Source organism: Pinus tabuliformis, chromosome 8 (assembly GCF_031772625.1).
Source record: "Pinus tabuliformis cultivar Carrire ecotype Pingquan chromosome 8, CPIR1, whole genome shotgun sequence".
NCBI classification, from domain to species: Eukaryota; Viridiplantae; Streptophyta; class Pinopsida; order Pinales; family Pinaceae; genus Pinus; species Pinus tabuliformis.
Window position 1 is genome coordinate 1,196,163,236 of NC_142294.1, and position 19,059 is coordinate 1,196,182,294.

Here is a 19,059-nt window from a genome sequence, read left to right on the forward strand (position 1 = left end):
GCCTCGCATTGCCCCAGGAAGAAAGGCAAGGGAGAAGCTTCTAACTCAAAGGCTGCTCTAGCAAAGGCGAAGAAGGATGTCGAGACTGATGACGATTGTGCCATGAGTGCTCATGCCCCTCTAGAGAAGAGGTGGGGAGACATGGCACTGTAGTCGAGAGGACTACAGAAGGGGGCAGGATCCTTGAGGTGCCCAAACTCTTGGATCACATACAGCTACTAGAGCCCTTAACGACAGTAGCAAAATGACGTGTGTAAATTGGAGCAAGGTGTGATGGAGCAATAGTGGCAGAGCTACAGTGCCAAAGTCTGAGGTAGGACAGGGGATGTTGTAGCCGTGTGAGAGGCACAGAGCAGTTTGTAGCAGCACAGTAGTAGCAGAGGTAGCTTCAACATCACGAGGCATCTAGACTGACCAGGATGTCAGTTTTTTGGGTGAAGTTTCAATTGCTTACTTCTCAGCAACTGAGTTGCAGTGCAGCAGTTAGCAATGGCAGTGCTATGGGCAACATGATGCAACATTTTGAGAGGGAGCTGCAGTACAGATGTAGCAGTGGCAGTGGCAGTGTCATGGGCAACAGTGCAGTGGATGTGGGGCAACAGGCCAAGCATCAGCACAGAGGACCGATGCGGAGGATCAGTGTGATGCTTCTATGGTGAAGCATTGCTAGAGCACATTCCTCGCTAAGAGGGAGTGTTGATTTTGGGTAGCATCGGATGTGCTCTAGCCATGAAAATTGGTGGAGAAGCTAAGGCACATGAGATATCCAAGACCTAGAAATCGTTTAGAGAAATTCCACTCGGATGAGGAGTTATTAGAATAATTAATATTTTTAATGGGTTCCTAAGTCTAAACTTAGGAAAATAAAAATATTAATGTGTATTAATAAAATATTGTTGAGAAAGTTCTAAGTGACGAGGATCAAGCTAGTTTTAATCTTAGTTGTTGATTAGGGACTTAATCTCGGCCGTTGATTCGTCAACAAGAAAAGTATAAGAGGAGGCTAGAGGGTCAGTTGGAGACACACCAAGAGAGATCAGTTAATTCGATTTTCTGAGGCGAGGTTTGCTGAGGAAATCAAGTTAGTGATCAGAGTTGCAGCGAGGGGCAATTCAGCAAGGGTTTTTCATTCGAGGCTGAAGAATACATAGCAGAGAGGCAGTGTAGTGCCGGGAGAGACAACACAGGCCCTAGAAGGGCTGACCCAGTGAGATGCAGAAGCCGCAGAGGCTGACGTTGGGCCTCAGAGGCAACGCTGGGGAGATTTTGTGGGGAAGACTGGGAGAGGATCAACAGATTCTGAGCCTGGAGAGGGTGACGCAACTCCTGGAGGAGTGGCGCACTTACGGAGCAATGCTTGGAGTAGCTTTCGTTGTCCAGCATAGGGAATAGTCGGAGTCATTATGGGGTTTGATCATCCGTTTGTTGATTTGCTGGAATATTTGTCTTCGGATAAAGGTACTACTGCCGAGGATATTCTCTGTTGGGTGAGCCATTTCTAGCACCCTAGTTGTATTCATGAAATTTTCTTAATAATACAAACCCTCTATATGCTGCACTGGTTTTCCCAAATTGGGTTTTTCTAGGGACAATTGTCCAAAAATAACAATGTCTCTTATGTTATTGTCTTTGTTTATTTTAGTGCATGATCTGTATATTTGTGAAATATGCAATAGTGTTTACTTTGATGTTTATGCAATTAAATAACTTGTTAATGTAAAGAACAAGTAAGAGATTGTAAACCAGTAATTGCAGTAGGGGTTTCTGATATGTTAGATTCAGGAATTTTCACACCTCCATGATGTCACCTCCTACCCATCCAACACTCACCTTGATCCATAGAGATAACAAGGGAAACTAACTTGCCATGCAATCAAAGCCTCAACGCTCCCCCACATGTCAAACCAAGGGTGAGTTGGGTCATCCGCCTTCTTGATCCCACTCGCCACGAAGCAGAATATCCAATCGACCAACCAAACCCCTGAATCCCACAACGAGAACAATTGTGGCATAGTCCTGACAACTGATGGAACCAACGTGTACCACATCTCAGGTCCCTGCGTGCAATCAATATATGAACTCCATACATCACGAACCAATCTGGTGTGTGTGACACAACCCTTGCACCAGCCATACCACACAGTGGGATCTGTTGTCCTGCCTCCTAAAAGTGCTCCCCAATACTGCCCAGAGTCTAAACATCCGCCTATAAGCAAGGTCCACCAACTGTTGTATGTGAACATTTCTAAATAGAAATCCTACTGCAGTGATTAATATTATTTCTCCTACTTATTATCTCATAAATAAGTTATCCACAGTATTCTTACGGCAAATATTGAAATATATTCTACTGCAGTCTTCACAATTAAAACATTGTAGAAAGTAAATGTAAGGAAAAACACTGGCACAAATACAATCACAATGACAATTATTTTTGGATAATCGTCCCCGGAAAAACCCAATGTGGGAAAACCGGTGTAGCAGATGAGGGTTTTATTATTCTTCAGCAAATTCTCATGTGCAAATTACAACCAACAAAATAGGAATGAGAAATGTTACAGACACTTCTTGACCAAGTTATACCCCAGGTGAAGCACTTCTTCTTCCCCAGAATCCTTTTGATACTCTTTGTGTCAAACTGATCTCCTTGGCTCAGCGTCAAGTTGCCCACGCAAGCTCTGGGTCAAATTGCTTCTGTGCTGCCTCTTTCTGCGTCACCCTGTTCCTTCTCTATGTCTTGCTGCCTTGCATTCTCTGAATATGCAAATTAGCAAGAGTATATAGCAAGACAACATAGCTTTGGCTGCTCTAGCAATATACTGCTACTACATACTACTCTGACTCCAAAGCATTGTCCTCTGCAGCGTTGATTTCTGACATGTTGTCCACCAACTACTGCATTGTTGCTGCAACTGTACTGCTGCCTTTGAAACTGCCACTGCCAATGCTACATCTGTACTACAACTCCCTCTGAATGTTCACATCTATGCTGTTGCTGGCATTGCCACTGCCACCTGTCCCTTCACTACAAACTGCTGCTGCTACTGAAACGGATTTTCAACCCTACCGATCTGCTCCCTGAACTAAGTGAACTTAGCTCTTACAAGAGCCTTTGTGAGTATATTGGCCACCTACTCTCTTGTGGATCAACACTCCCTCTTAGTGAGGAATCTGCTCTAGCAATATACTGCTACTACATACTACTCTGACTCTAAAGCACCATCCTCTGCGTCGTTGATGTTTGACATGCTGTCCACCAACTACTGCGTTGTTGCTACAACTGTACTGCTTCCTTGGACAATGCCACTACCAATGCTACATTTGTACTACAACTCCCTCTGAATGTTTGCATCTGTGCTGCTGCTGGCACTGCCACTTCGACCTGTCCCTGCACTGCAAACTGCTGCTGCTATTGAAACGGATTTTCAACCCTACCCATCTGCTCTCTGAACTTAGTGAACTTAGCTCTTCCAAGAGCCTTTGTGAGTATATCAGCCACCTACTCTCCTATGGGACATACTGTAGTTGTAGTGCCCCACGCTGAACACAGTCTCTGATAAAGTGATAACGGATATCTATATGTTTGGACCGATCATGAAATACTGGATTCTCAGAGAGTTTGATACAAATTTGATTGTCACAGTAAACCTTGGTCGCTTCCATCATTTTCTGAATAAGCACACAAGCAATTTTCTGAGCCATATGGCTTCGCATGTAGCTGTGTTGGCTGCCATATATTCTGCTTCTGTTGAGCTCAGTGCTACCGATTTTTGCTTCCTGCTGCACCAAGATATCATCCTTGATCCAACACTGAAGCAGTACCCTGAGGTACTTTTCCGGTCTATTGAATTAGCAGCCCAATCTGCATTAGTGAACCCATTCAAACTGATGTCCTCCCCTCGGGTGTACTTCAACCCATATCTGATTGTTCCGTGTACATACCTAAGAATGTGTCTTGCTACTGCCCAATGCACCCTTTTTGGTTCGACCATGAACTGAATAAGAGTGTTGACAGCAAAACAAATGTCTGGCCTAGTGTTAAAAGATACATAAGCAACCCAATGAGTTTCCTGTACAAGGTGGTATCTACTTCCTTGTCTTATGATGCATATATTTTCTTCCAGTTGGTGATCATGGGAGTAGCCATGGGTCGGAAATCCTGCATTCTGAATCTCTTCAGAATTTCTATAGCGCACATTCCTTGTCCAAGGAAGATCTCCCCATTCTTCTGCCAAATTTCCAACCCCAGAAAATAATTCATCAATCCCAAGTCCTTCATGTCGAATTCAACTTCAAGATTCTTCTTGCAATCCTGGATGAGCCTGGATGACCCAGTTAGGAACAGGTCATCTACATACAATACCAGAATAAGTGGCTCATTCTCTACCAACAAATAGTAGAGATTGGGATCAGCATCACTCTTGACAAATCCCAACTGCTGCAAGTAACTATCAATCTGACCATACCATGCTTTGGGTGCCTGCTTGAGCCCGTATAGGGATTTCTTTAACCTGCAAACATGATTTTTCTTCTCATGAGTTTTGAAGCCTCTGGGATGTTCTATATACACCTCCTCTTCTATCACTTCGTTTAAGAATGTTGCCTTGACGTCCATCTGGTGAATCTCCTATCCCATTTGAGATGCTAGGGATATAACATATCTGATAGAGGTGTATCGAGAAACTGGGCTGAAGGTATCTTCATAAGCTATTCCTTCTTTCTGAGCATACCCCTTTGCCACAAACCTTGCCTTGTTCTTCTCTATACTGCTATCAGCAGCATACTTGATCTTGTAGATCCATTGTGATCCTACAACTGATCTATCTTTTGGTCTAGGTACTACTTCCCAGACATCATTCGTCATGATGGAGTTGTATTCTTCCACCATGGCATCCACCCATACTTGGCGTTGAATAGCTTCCTGAAACCTAGAGGGTTCTTCAACCTAGGCTACCAAAGCCTGGTATCTATTTGGTTGTCTACGCTGCCTCTTCTCGGCTCCAGGAGCTCCAACAAACTCCTCTGCGTCCCTCAATGTCTTCCGTACTTCTCTGCTGGTTCTACCACTGGTGGTGGGAGGTTCAACCAACTCTTCCTCCTGATCCTGAAGTTTCGTCTGTTGAGAATCATCTGCATTTCCTCCTTCTGAGGAGATACTAGTGCTGGTCACTGTACTTGATCCAGGTGTATGTCCTCCTGCCTGTCCTCCTTGCTGCCCCTACTGCTCTTGGACTAACAGAACATCTCCTGACTGATCTTTTGCAAGCATCTCATGAGATTTCTTGAAAGCTTTGTCCTCCATGAACTTTGCATCCCGTCTTACTACAATCTTCCTACTGCCAGGAATGTAGATTCTATATACCTTTGAGGTCTCGTTGTATCCTATGCGATACCCCTTTTCTGCAGTCTGATCTAGTTTATTGCACTTATCGTCTAGAATGCGACAATAATCCACACTTCTGAATACCCTGAGATGATTGACTCCCGGCTTCTTCCCTGTGAAAACTCCTTCGGGTGTTCTCTTCCCTGATGCTCTATGAGGAGTTCTATTCTGGATATATATTGTTGTGTTGCAAGCTTCTGCCCATAGATACCTAGGTAGATCCTGATCATACAACATAGCTTTGGCTGCCCCAACAATAGTTTTGCTTTTCTGTTTTGCTACTCCATTCTGCTTCGGATTATATGGAGTTGTCCACTCTATTTTGATGCCCTTCTTTGCACAAAAATCTGTGAAGTCTTTGTCTGTATATTCTCCACCATTATCTGAACGCGGTACCTTTATCTTTTTCCCTGTAATATTTTCAACAAGAGCTTTAAACTCTCAGAAACGATCAAATACCTTATCCTTGGTCTTTAAGAAATAGATCCAGGTTTTTCTGGAGTGATCATCGATAAAGGTGATGAAGTTTTCGCCACCACTAAGTTCCCTTGTGGACATAGGACCACAGATATCTAAGTGTATTAATCCTAATACACATTTTTCTCTATTGTTATTTCTAGAAAAAGCTGCTTTAGCGTACTTCCCTAGCACACATCCTCTGCATAAGTCATCATGTTCACTACTAAGGACTGGTACCCCTGTAATAGTCTCTCTGAGCGTCCTTAGTGCTCCATGGTGTAAGTGCCCCATTCGCCCGTGCCATAATTCATTTCGCTCCTTCTCACCGTTACAGTTGCTGCCTATTAGTGCCATTGGTGATTCGAGCTGCAACATATACAACTTGTTTCTTCAAACCCCAATTTACTTTTTCTTCTTCCAGCTTAGATGCTTGACGTATACTTTCTTTCCCATGAAGTATACATCATATACCTTGTCCTGTAACTGGGACACTGAAATCAAGTTCATTCCTAATCTAGACACATGCAGAACATTGGTGGCTTGGATGTTGGTCCTTGCTTCCATCTGAAATTCTATGGTGCCTCTCCCTACTGGATTACATTTCGTTATGTTTCCCATAGTTATTTGGAAGACCATTTGTTCTTCTTGATAGCTCGATAAATGTTCTCGTACTCCAGTCATATGAGCTGAAGCCTCACTATCAATGTACCAAACATCCGCTGACACTGAATTTGCTAGGCATGCGAATTCTTCATCTAATTTGGTAGATAAATTTGAGACACTTTGAATATCCATATTGTGCCAATTTCTGATGCTAACCTGTCCCAACAACTGCTACAGGAAAAACTGCGTCCTACTTGAAACAACCCTCCTTGTTGAATCTTCTGCTGCGTTGTTCCTTCTACCACTGACAAATTTCGATTGGAAGGACCTACCTCTCTGTCGACTCACTCAAAGAGAGTTTTCCCATGAAATGCAATCTCCTTGGATTGCACTGCGCAATCCTCTGGGAGATTCGAGTTTCTGCCCCTGCAGGAATTTCGAATTCCCTTCTCCTTTCAATGCTGGGTCCTCCGACTTCTTTCTTCTGCTTCCCTTTAGCTCTGATACCATGTGAAAATTTCTAAATAGAAATCCTATTGCAGTGAATAATATTATTTCTTTTACTTATTATCTCAAAAATAAGTTATCCACAATATTCTTACGAAAAATATCGAAATATATTCTACTGCATTCTTCACAACTAAAACATGCAGAAAGTAAATGTAAGGAAAAATACTAGGACAAATACAATCACAATGACAAATATTTTTAGACAATCGTCCCCAAAAAAACCCAATGTGGGAAAACCGGTGCAACAGATGAGGGTTTTATTATTCTTCAGCAAATTCTCATGTACAAATTACAGCCAGAAAAATAGGAATGAGAAATGTTACAGACACTTCTTGACCAAGTTCTACCCTAGGTGAAGCACTTCTTCTTCCTTGGAATCCTTTTGATCCTCTTTGTGTCAAACTGCTCTCCCTGGCTCAGCGTCAAGCTGCCCATGCAAGCTTTGGATCAAACTGCTTTTGTGTTGCCTCTTTCTGCATCACCCTGTTCCTTCTCTGTATCTTGCTCCCTTACACTTTCTAAATATGTTGATTCCCTCTCTCTCTTTCTCACCTGCAACTCTCCCTCTGATTCGATTTTCTCTTGTTGAAATTCGACCAATGAGAAAATCAATCTTACTCGGGTAACTGAGTATCTACCTCTAGTGTGTTCTCCAAGTGCCCATCAAGTCTCCTCTTATAATCCTCTTGTTGATCAATCAATGACCCAGATTAGATTCTAATCAATGGTTATGATCATTTGACTTATCTTTGCCTTCTTCTAGAAGTTCCACCCATAGTTTAGATTAATACCCATTAATTATTTTAATTTCCTAAGTTTAGACTTAGGGTCCCATTAAAAATAATTATTTATTTAAATAAAACTATTTTCGGGTGGAATTTCCCAAAAAAATTTCTAGGTATTGGAGAATGCATGTGTCTAAGCCTTCCTGCAAATTTTGAGGCCTATAGCACATCTTATGCTACCCCAAATTAACACTGTAGATGCTCTAGAGACACCTCGGAATGTCTCACCAAAAGGGGATCACGTATCACCCTGAGTGTGGGCTCAAGGGTGATGCAATTGCTACCTCTACAGGAGATCAGACTACTCTCGAGCCTGCATCCACCAACTCGCGTCCTAACCCTATGCCACAACTGGAAAACCTCTCTCCCAATACACCGTGTCGCATCCAACTGTCTTAGATGAACCTCATGGGTCCTGTTTCTTGTGATGAGAGCATCAAGAGATGATATCCAAGTCCCCTGTGTTAGTGTGCAATGTTGGAGAGTGATAAATGGAAGCTCACAGTCGGCCCTGTGATCAACTCGCTCTCCAAATCTGAGTGTGCCAAACCCAATGGTGTGCCTGATGCCCTCGTCAGGATATCTCTCTGGCGGCAACACTCTGACAACCTGTTGTGCATCATCTTGCTCGGCTGCACACAAGTACGTACCCCTACACACCTCTACATAGCACTGAACTCCGTGGCATAACTCCATGCACCCTTGGATACCAACGCTCAATTCCATGCCCCCATGTACCACAGGGAATCCCATATGTGCCCATGCAACCACCATGTTGCAAGTACACTGGCCACAAAGTGATCTACACCTCCTCATCTGCCCTGGTAGACTTGAGTGGCCTAACTCCACACCTGCTAGAGGGGATATCTCTGCTGTGTCGATCCTCAGTGACTCCTGTTCCCAATACCCCAATGGGAGAACATCATCCCCATACAATGCCCGCTTCGGTGACCTACCCAGGCCACCTCCTCCTACCAGCTCCTGCCAAAGAATGCTAATCATTTTGCGACCCCATGCTTAACCAACATGCCAATACAATCCATGGAGCCTGCTCACAAACCCGCCTGTCTGCTAATGCCGACTGGAATTTCCCTAGGGAATATATGTGCTCCGTCACTAGGTCGACTACCTCATCAATTCCATAGCCATCCCGCATGTCTGATATCGAATAGGGAGCTCCACCTGGATCCCAATGCCAACCTGGGCCTCCAATGCCCTCGGTGTCTAAGAGCTCCCACTGAGCTTTACTCCAAACTATGACCATCTCCATGAATCCAGTCCACTCCACTGAGTACCAACTCAAAATCTCTTGCCATCCAACCCCAAGAGAGGGATCAATGCACGAACTCGCGCGCATATAACAACCTCGACATGCGGATGTTGCACCTTGTGCAACTCTGATCGTCTCATCTCGCTATCTAGGTTAACACATGAGATCTGACTAGGTAGATTTGTCTCCCTCTCTCCAATGGGCAAAGGCGACCCAACAATGCTGCTAACTGGGTCATCCCCTCTGGTATGTCTAGACAAGTCTGCCTCCCTCAACCCAATGCATAAGGGTGGGCTAATAATGTTGTAGATCCCATCAGTGTGTATCTAAAGTGAACTTTGCTGAAATCCCAATGTGTGGTCTCTATGCTGCCCCTCATCAATGGCTAGCGCAAAGGATGGTTGCACATCCTCCTCCATCGTCAACTCAACACGAGCCTCTTACTGCTCCTCCATAGACAACCCAACGTGCAAAACATGCTCACCAGTCAGCTATAGGTGACTGTCGTCTGACAACTTTATCATAGATCTGGATGCCTTTGTATCTATTGGCTCCTCATCAACAGTGGAGATGTCTCCCGGTACCTCATCAACCTGTGGTGCGTTACTATCACCTGAGAACTTGGTCACAACCCGGGATACCTCATCAATGGATACCTCAACAATGAATGGAATCTCATCAATGAGTGTATGCTCAACTGTCTCCTTGCCAACAATGGCCCCTTGAACTACTCTCTTGTCTTCATCCTTAATCCTACTCATCATCCCAACATAATTCCACTGAATCCCCATTTGTTTGTGCGTGCCTCGTAGTTTAGAGAACTCCCAAAAAGAGAGGGACGCTTGAATGTCATGACCCAATGATTGGTATTCCCTCCAATTTTCTTCCAATAACTCCACATCAATTGCAATCATGTCTTTCCATCTTGATGCATTACCCATAATTTTGGGCATAGTGGATTTGTTGTATGATTGAGAATGGTCTTGATTCCCAATTGCAGAATGAATCAACTTCTCCCCCACATCAATCATCATTTGTTGCATCCTAATCACCTCATTCAAGGTTACTGTCATGTTGTTTGATTCTTATCTTTCTTTGGATCCCATGATTTCTTAGCTTTTTATTCTAGTTTTGTCATAGAACGAAGGGTTTCCCACAGGCTGAGCAAAGATTATGGCTCTGATACCACTGTAATATTTCCAGGGAATTTTTTACAATAAATAACAAAGCAAACATAGACATAAAACCATGAAAATGAAACACATGAGACAAACCATGAAATTTCACCAAAATTTGCATTGCTAGGCCATTTTATTATAATAAGAAGAGGGTACAATGAGGTGCTGGAAAGAGTGCACCTGGGCTTGCTCAAGGCAAGCTAGCTAAGCCCAAATGAGCAATAATAAATCCCTCTTAAATCTGCTACTACTATTCCCTGACTCTGCATTGAAACTACCCAAAATATATGTTTTTGGTTGCAAGGAACTGCAGCTAGGGCCTCCTCTGGTGCTCAGAAAATTCCGGGAAATTAACCTCAGGCTCTCCACCAATAACCCACAAAAACCCATGAAGGAATTGGCCAAATGTTGACCTTGGAATTTCGGCCCAATTTTCCCCTAGCTCCTCTAGCTGCTGGCTGAGTTGGGACCCCTGTTTGACCCCTCAAATCTGCCCAAAAAATTCTGCCAAATTAATCTTGGCCTCTCCTCAATAAACCCAAAAAAACCCAAAAAGGGTTTGTCCTAGTTTTGACGCTCCAAAATTGACCCCCAAATGCTTGGCCCTCCTCCACAAGCAGAAGATGTAACCTGTAGCAAATGCTGCATTTGTTGCTCCACCAAAATGTTAGAAAATCCCCCACAACACTTCCCCGAACTCCACCTCAAGTTTTAGCCCCTAACTTCCTTCACTCCACAGCCTCCAAGCGTGCCTCCTCTAAGAGCTGCGCAGTCCCTGTATTTTTGCTACAAAACCTCTCCACAAACTCGCACTCCCTACTGCTGGTACGAACTGGGATAGGTAGGACTCCCTCCTTGAGCTGGCTCTCAAAGTCCACCGAAGCAAGGGTTGAGATCTTCGCTTGGAGACATTTGTGTGCTAAACAACATTGCAGACTTTGCTTCAACTCAAGCGTGCAATGTCAAAGACACAATTTCTGAATAGATGAATGAATGATCAAAATGAGTGCCTCTTGCTCTATTTATCGAAGAGCCTCCAAGATGCCCATGTGGGCCCAACTCGACTTTCCCCACCAACTTCGCTCCAATGAGAGCATCTTCCACATGTGGACCGTAATTATCCATGGGGTGGGCCCCACGCTCCACTGGAGCCACAATATTTCCCTTCTTTCCTAATGTTTGGGCCCCCACTTAATCCCAAAATTCATGTGGGACCTTTGAACCCACATTTCCTAAGTGCAAACATGGAATAAGACAAAATTGGGCAAGGTTGATATTTCCCTTAGCAATATTGCTAAGTGGGAATATCACAGCTTATTGGAGCAATTAATGGAGCGATGGGTGGAGTGAGTAGTTTGTAATCAACTAACATTTGTCTCCTTAATTTAAGAATTTTAATTTGAAATATATAAATTAATACATCGACACATGGTACCTACTAATTGTCTTTAAGGAAGTCCAACTCATGTGGTGTTATCTAGGGTTTTATATTGAGAACTAAGACACTGTAGTTGATGATGATCAATATTAAGAATGTTTCCTTACGAAGTGGGAATAATTGCCAATGATGTAGTACTTGAAACAATGTATAGAATTCCTTGTAATATGTGCTACAACTCAATAAACATTATGAAAAGTTATAATAATGTTATAGTATTTGCTGTCCTCTTTGCTTAAGAATTTGTGGGAATATCCATGAAAACATTTATTGATCTGTTATAATATTTATAGTTTTGGCCAAATAAGGTGCCATCATCCACCCATAGAATTCTCATCATATGTTTGATGAGATTATTCTTTGTTGTTTTATTTTATAGCTCAATTTGCATGTATGTGGCGTTGTAGATTTTACATATGAAATGTGCATTATTATGGACATATTTATGATTCTAATAGTACCTTTTAAAATCTGTGTAGACAAAAAACCTTTGCAGAGGCAATGCTAAGGCGGTTAGAAGATAAATAATCTCTCTAAAGGTGAGATTTTTTCTAACATGGACACCTTATTAATAGTCGTCTTATAGCTTTTTTGTGACATCTTTCTTCATTTGTTTCTGTGTTTCTATTTTTGAAAGTTTAATGGTTGTAATTTGCTTTCTATTTTCCATCCTTTTGATCCTCGAGAGAATAATCATAAGCATAAGATTCTGATGTCAGGTGAATTCCTCCACATTTGTTACTATGATATCTTCAAAATCTCAAGTATGATAGGATGGATAGCTAAATAATTGAAGGAGCTTAAATTCAAACTATATCCTTTTGCATCTTGAGTTGATCATGCCTTAAAGACTTCTGAGATTGTAGTCTGCTTAGAGGCTGCACTTGAGATTTATAAGATGGGATTTCGTAGTATTATTATTGCAAATGAGGTATGCTAGTTATGTAGTTAATAACATCAAATATCATTCTTCGTTGCTTTTTAATATATTTTCCCCACCTAATGATAATCCACAAATAATGTGTGGAAATTAAAAATATAATAAAAAATAACATTGGACATTAGGAACAATAAAAATCGAACATGGTATTAGTGAGGGAAGGTTTTCTAGAGCTGAGCATAATGAAACATTACACGGATTTGCTGTTGAAGGCAGTTAAATGAAATAAGTTGACTGTTGAACATATAGAAATGAAATGTTTGTTGATCTCCACCTCCTGTAACGATGAACGCCTAATAGACCTTGTTACCCACCACCAGTGGGTGATAGATATGGGAGAAATTTTCTCCTTGATTTGTCTTCAGCTGGCAGCCAGCAGCCCTTTGCTAGCCACTTGATAGCTTTGATGTGCTACTTTTCTCCGCCATCTGAGACAACCATTGTGTACCCTTGCCTATTTATCATGAAGAAAGTGGACCATCTGATCCCAAAGGTATGATCTTCCATTATGTAATTGGGTGTTTATGCTTGTTTTTCTTGGGCACATTTAGGCATGGATTGTTGGGTGACTTGGAAGAAGGAAGGGTTTTAACTGTACTCTTGTTCCCTTACCTCAACTAGGGGGGTTAATCCTGAATCCTAGTCCCGTGGGATGTCCTTTATTGGCTATTAGCTTTAGGAATGGCACTACATGGGAAAACTTGATTTTGGTTGTGTTGTCCCACTTCTCGATACCATATATTTCACTCCCCTTCACTCATTATAATCCCTTTTCACATTTTTCCTATCTGGGTCCACATTTTTCCATTGGGTCCACAAGGTGTTACTCCACACCTTGGGTCGGGCCTGGAATGATGCCCTGGAGGTTGATGAAGCTAAAAAAAAAATTAAAAGCATAATATGGCCACATACAACAGAAAATGTACCACAAAATGCAAAAGATGGTCAGGACAATAAAATTTAGAAGGTGGAAAAAAGCCAGACATGAGCTCCATGCCCTATCATTATGGCCATCACCCTGGTTACTAGGGCCCCTACGAGTTCCCCTTGCATCGTTAAGGAACCCATGAATGTCCCAACACCTTATGGGAAATGAACTACCCCACTTTAAGGGGGTAATCATTGCCATATTTTACATATCCTGCTTTCATCCCCTTGAGCCCCAAGCAGTAAAATAAAGAAAAATCAATAAAAGGCAAGGACACATTCAAAGAAGTTGCACCTATTGAGAAAAAATATGGGGTAGAAAGCAGCAAAAGTGACCCAGGGCTGTAACATCAAATAAAACTGTGGAGAGGATGGAGTCAATGTGATGAGTTAGGGTTTTAATTCTTGGCATTCCCTCAAATGGCGATGTCATTGGATTTGAGATCGCAAATCTCAGAGGAGGAGGGTCTTGGATGGCAAATGACACTTTCATTTCTCTCCAAGGCATTGAATAGCGCTGACCTTGGGCTCAGTTAATCGAGGAATATCTGAGATCCGATAACAAAGTACTAAATAACTCCTCTGATAAGCGATGGTGTTGTTCTTCGTTTTCTCTCTTCAGTTGGTCACTTGGTGCTTATGGAATCATGGGAAAGACATTTTCCAAGCCCCCGATGGTTAGATTCCTTGGGCAGGGTATTCCCAGTGTGAGATCTCTGCGACAGAAATGCCCAGTTGGGTCAACAACTGTTATTTCGGTAACAAGTTTCTCTACTTGTCATACTCTGCTTTTAGTAGGGTTTTCAGATAGGGTGAGGTTTTTTCGCCTTGCTCTTTTAGATGCTGAGGTCGCAGATTTGAAGTCTCGTCTGCTTACACAGGACCTATCATCCCTTAAAAGCACACTTCTTTCTCCCCTCTTTGTCCAGGCTTAAAGAGAGACAAAGACTGAATGGGTTTTTTTTCAAAATTTTCTAAAAAAATTAGATGGAAATACCTCCTTATTTTGGACTAGGAACTTGAACCTAGTGGGAAACTTGAAACAATGCATTCGGTTTAGGCTGGGCTTCCCTGTGAAAATTCGGTTAACCTGAATTCCTACTGCAGCAACTGATTAAATTTCTCCTACTTGTTAATTTCTTAATCAAGTTATTTATAGTGTTACACAGTAAACATCGAAATAAAATCTACTGCATCCTTCACAATATAAAATACTACGGAAACAAAATACTGTACAGGAGAGAAATAAACACAAACACAATTACACCATTGTTTTTGGACCAATTGTTGATTTCTGGTAGCATCGGATGTGCTCTAAGCCTTGAAATTTTGCAAGGAGGCTTGGACACATATATTCGAAAATACCCAGAAATTGTTTTGGGAAATTCCACCCGGAGACAATTTTATTAAAATAATTAAGTATTTTTAATGGAGGCCTAAGTTTAAACTTAGGGAATTAAAATAATTAAAGGGTATTAATTTAACTATGGGTGAAACTTCTAGAAGAAGATGTAAATCAAAGCCAAAATGATCTGAGCCATTGATTTTAATCTAATTTGGGCCGTTGGTTCTCAACAGAAGGATTATAAGAAGAGGCTTGATGGGCATTTGGAAGACACATCGAGTGGGAGATCATAGATCCAATTTCTGAAGAGAGCAGCGCAATAGTTGCTAGAGAGAGATTTGAAGTGATTTCTTCCAATGAGGGGTAGGAATAGTTCCGGTTGGAGATTTCTCTTGATCTGGGAATACTCAGCAAAGGAGGCAAAGAGAGATCTGGGAGAGGCAGCGCGGAGGCTACAATGAGTAGCGTAGGCTGACGCAGAGGCAGTGCAGAGCCTTGAGAAGATCTATATTTTTGCTGGAGAGATTGATTTCTGAAGATGGAATGTGAGACCAGGAGGACAAAATCGAAGTCTCAGAGGCAAATCGATGAGTAGAAGGGGTGACGATATCCGTAGGAGCTGTGACGTTAGGCCTACATAGTGACTGCGCAGAGGCAGCAAGGGACAAGCCATTCTGTGGCTGGATTAGTCGGGAATCGGGATCGCCAGTGATAGTGGGAGGTATTTCTCATTAATATTTTGTCAGTCATATTCTTTGTACTGAATAGCTAGTAAAGCACCCAGAGATTGTATTAAGAAAACTACTGCTTAATAATACAAACCCTCAACTGCTGCACCCGTTTTCCCGCATTGGGTTTTTCTGGGGACATTTGTCCAAAAATAATTGTGTAATGTGTTGTGTATTTCTTTCTTGCTCAGTTACTTGTTTCCGCATATAATTTTAATTGGTGAAGGCTGCAGTGTATTAGTTTCGATATTTGTTGTAGGAAGCAGTAAATAATTTGTTCAGTAATTAACAAATAGAAGGAACTTAATCAATTGCTGCAGTAGAAATTTGGGCTTCCAAATTTTCACATAGTATCAAAGCTGCAAGTGAAGCAAGAGAGCAGAGCCGAAAGAACCCAGTGGTAAAGAGAAGGAGAGTCGAAGTGTTGCATATGAAGCAAATCGAATCCTCAAAGGGATTGTGCAGTCTAGGCCAGAAGGGCAAAATTTTCGAGGAAGGTCTCTCTATGAGTAAGTCAACGGAGAGGTAAGACTTCCATATTGAAGTTTGCTAGTGTCAAAGGGAGTAGTGCAAAAGCTTCAGCGAAGAGGAGGTATCTGGTGTGATGCAGTTTTCTGCAGCAGTTGCTGGGGCAGAAAAAACGTTAGAAGGAAGAAGAGAGACACTATTTTGAGGGAGTTCTTCCTCAATGGACTTCCTGCCAAGAAGTCTGAATTCTCATTTGCTGGGCAGTAGCAAGGAGAAGCAAATCTACTAACTCTAGCAGGGAGTGTGCAGGCCAGCGCAGCAACAACGCAGAGGAGAGGAGGCAGTTTGACATTTCGTTGGCAGAGATGGCACCTAATGGGTTGCGAGATCAGGATCGGTTGGAGGTTGCATCCAACTATGTGATCTGGAAGGAAAACATCTCATGCCTTTTGGATGAACACGATCTCAAAACATATGTCGACAGTGTGGTAGTTGTACCCGCGGATCCAGATCTGCTCAAGAAGTACAAGGCCGAGATGGCGAAGGCCAAGAGGATGATCCTTGACGGAGTGAGGGATGATGTAGTGTGCCACATTGCTGGCAAGGACACTGCTCGACATATGTGGGAAGCTTTGGCCACGCTATACAAAGGATCTTCCAAGCAGCAAAATATGTACTTGGAGTAGAAGATGAGATCCATGGAAATGCAGAAGGGGGAACGCATTGATCTGTTCCTTATGAAGCTTCAGGAGTGTTGATTTTGGGTAGCATCAGATGTGCTCTAGCTCTGAAATTCCGTGGAGGGGCTAGAATACATAAGATCTCCAAGACCCATAAATCATTTGGAGAAATTCCGCCCAGATTGTGAGTTATTAAAATAATTAATATTTTTAATGGGTTCCTAAGTCTAAACTTAGGAAAATAAAAATATGGGTGAGAAGCTTCTAAGAGACGAGGATCAAGTCAAATTTAATCTTAGCCGTTGATTAGAGATTAGATCACGGTCGTTGATTCATCAACAAAAAAAGTATAAGAGGAGGCTTGAGAGTCAGTTGGAGATACACCATATTGATCAGTCAGTTCGATTTTTCTGGGGCGAGGTTTGCTGAGAAAGTCGAACAGGTGATCTGAGTTGCAGTAGAGGGGCAAGGATAGTTGGGGTTGGAGGATCTTCTCCGGGACCCCGAATACTCAGCAGAGAGAGGTAGAGATATGCCAGAGGAGGCAGTGCATACCAAGGGAGGCTGACGTTGGGCCAAGAGGGCCCACGCATTGCTTGACGCAGTGCCAATGCAGGGGAAGAGTTGTCCTCCTACCGAAGTCTGAATTCAGCGAGTAGTAGGATCAGCTGAGAAGGTTGACATCAGAGCTCCAAGAGGCAGTAAGAAGCAGCGCAAGGCTGACGCAAAGTCTTAGAGTGCTCCACGTAGGCCCACGCAGCTACTACGAAGGGGCAGCGTAGTTGTAGTCGGGGATAGTCAGTTCAATCGCCGGATCGGAGGGATTTTGCCGGGTGAAGTGAGGTAATGTCACTTAGGTTTCTACCAGTATATTTTATGTCTGTAACTAGATTGCCAAGAGGGCATGCAGAGTTGTATTCAGAACTACTAATTAATAATACAAACCCTCTATCTGTTGCATTATTTTTCCCGCATTGGGTTTTTCCGGGGACGTGTTGTCCAAAAATAACGGTGTCCCTTGTGTGTTTGTCTCATATTTGTTTCAGTTTATCATTTATATGTCAGTGTAGTCTGCATTAGTGTTTTTCATCACTGTTTATAAATTAAATAACTTGTTGAATGTAATAATAAGTAGGAGATGATAAACCAGTGATTGTAGTAGGATTTCTGATGTGTAGATTTAGAAATTTTCACATGCTATCAGAGGATTGCAGATCATAGGACATTGAAGCCATCAGCCAGGAGATCCAGTGAATTTGCTGCAGAGAAGCAACTATTCCGAGTGACATTGATGTTTCAAAGGCGAAGGAGCAGCTAAAGGAGTGACGCAGAGGCCCACGCAGTGCCTGCGTTAGTATTTCGAGCATGTAGAGAGTGACGCAGTACCCGAGAGGAGCTCACGTAGTGACTGCGTCAGCTCTCTTGGCTAGTGTAGAGCCTGAGAGGCTCAAATCAGTCAGTTGGCGGGGCTGGAGAAATAGTGCAGATTCAGTCTGAGGAGCTGGTGGGACGCTGTAGCTGTTGGTACAGAACAGTGTCTATGGAGACAAAGCCAAGGTAGAGGGAGTCACTACGTCAGCTCTCTGGGCTAGCGTAGAGCCCGAGAGGCTCAAATCAGTCAGTTGGCGGGGCTGGAGAAACAGTGCAGATTTAATCTGAGGAGCTGGTGGGACGTTGTTGTTGTTGGTACAGAACAGTGTCTGTGGAGACAAAGCCAAGGTAGAGGGAGTCACTGCCTTGACAGATTTCTAGCCAAAGAAATCTAGATCTGGGTTGCTGAACAACAGCAAAGGAGGATTAGAGAGGAGTGATTCGACATTTGGCGGGAGGATTTTCGTGAAGGAAATCAAGACTCAGAGGGAGTCTAGAGGAGCTTGTTCCTTAGAGGATTTCTAGCGCCGAAGAAATCTAGATCCGAGTCTTGTTGGAGTAGCAACAAGAGAGGGAGAAGAGAACCAGTCCTACATTTGGTTGAGCAAAGATGGCAGTCAATGGACTAAGGGATCAGGACAGATTGGATGGAGCATCCAATTTTGTCATCTGGAAGGCCAGGATCCTGGCAGTCCTAGACAAGAATCACATCAAGGACTATGCCTTGAAGGTAGTTGTTGTTTTGGTCGACGTTGATCCACTGAAGAAGTACGAGGAGGCCCAGGCGAAGGCTAAATGCATGATTCTAGACGGGGTCAAAGATCATGTGGTCCCACACATTGCTGAGAAGGAAACAACAAGGGAGATGTGGGAGACACTGACCACCTTGTACCAGGGGACTTCTGTTCAACGGAAGATGCTATTGGAGAATCAACTGAGACAGTACCAGATGCAGAAGGGAGAAGAAATCGATC

General features: G+C 42.9%; 1 protein-coding gene across 7 annotated transcripts in view; it reads left to right on the top strand.

Moving 5' to 3' along the window:
* The window catches only part of LOC149239665 (glycerol-3-phosphate acyltransferase 9-like), a 210,251-nt gene that overhangs the window by 114,112 nt on the left and 77,080 nt on the right, over window positions 1-19,059 (top strand). For all 7 annotated transcript variants that reach the window (XR_016246458.1, XR_016246456.1, XR_016246457.1 and 4 more), the window contains exon 14: window positions 12,106-12,165. Coding sequence is in view for 4 of the 7 variants with exons in the window: in XM_089373474.1 (XP_089229600.1) it covers window positions 12,106-12,154 (49 nt within the window). In the remaining 3 variants the exon portion in view is untranslated. The remainder of the gene's footprint in view (window positions 1-12,105; window positions 12,166-19,059) is intronic.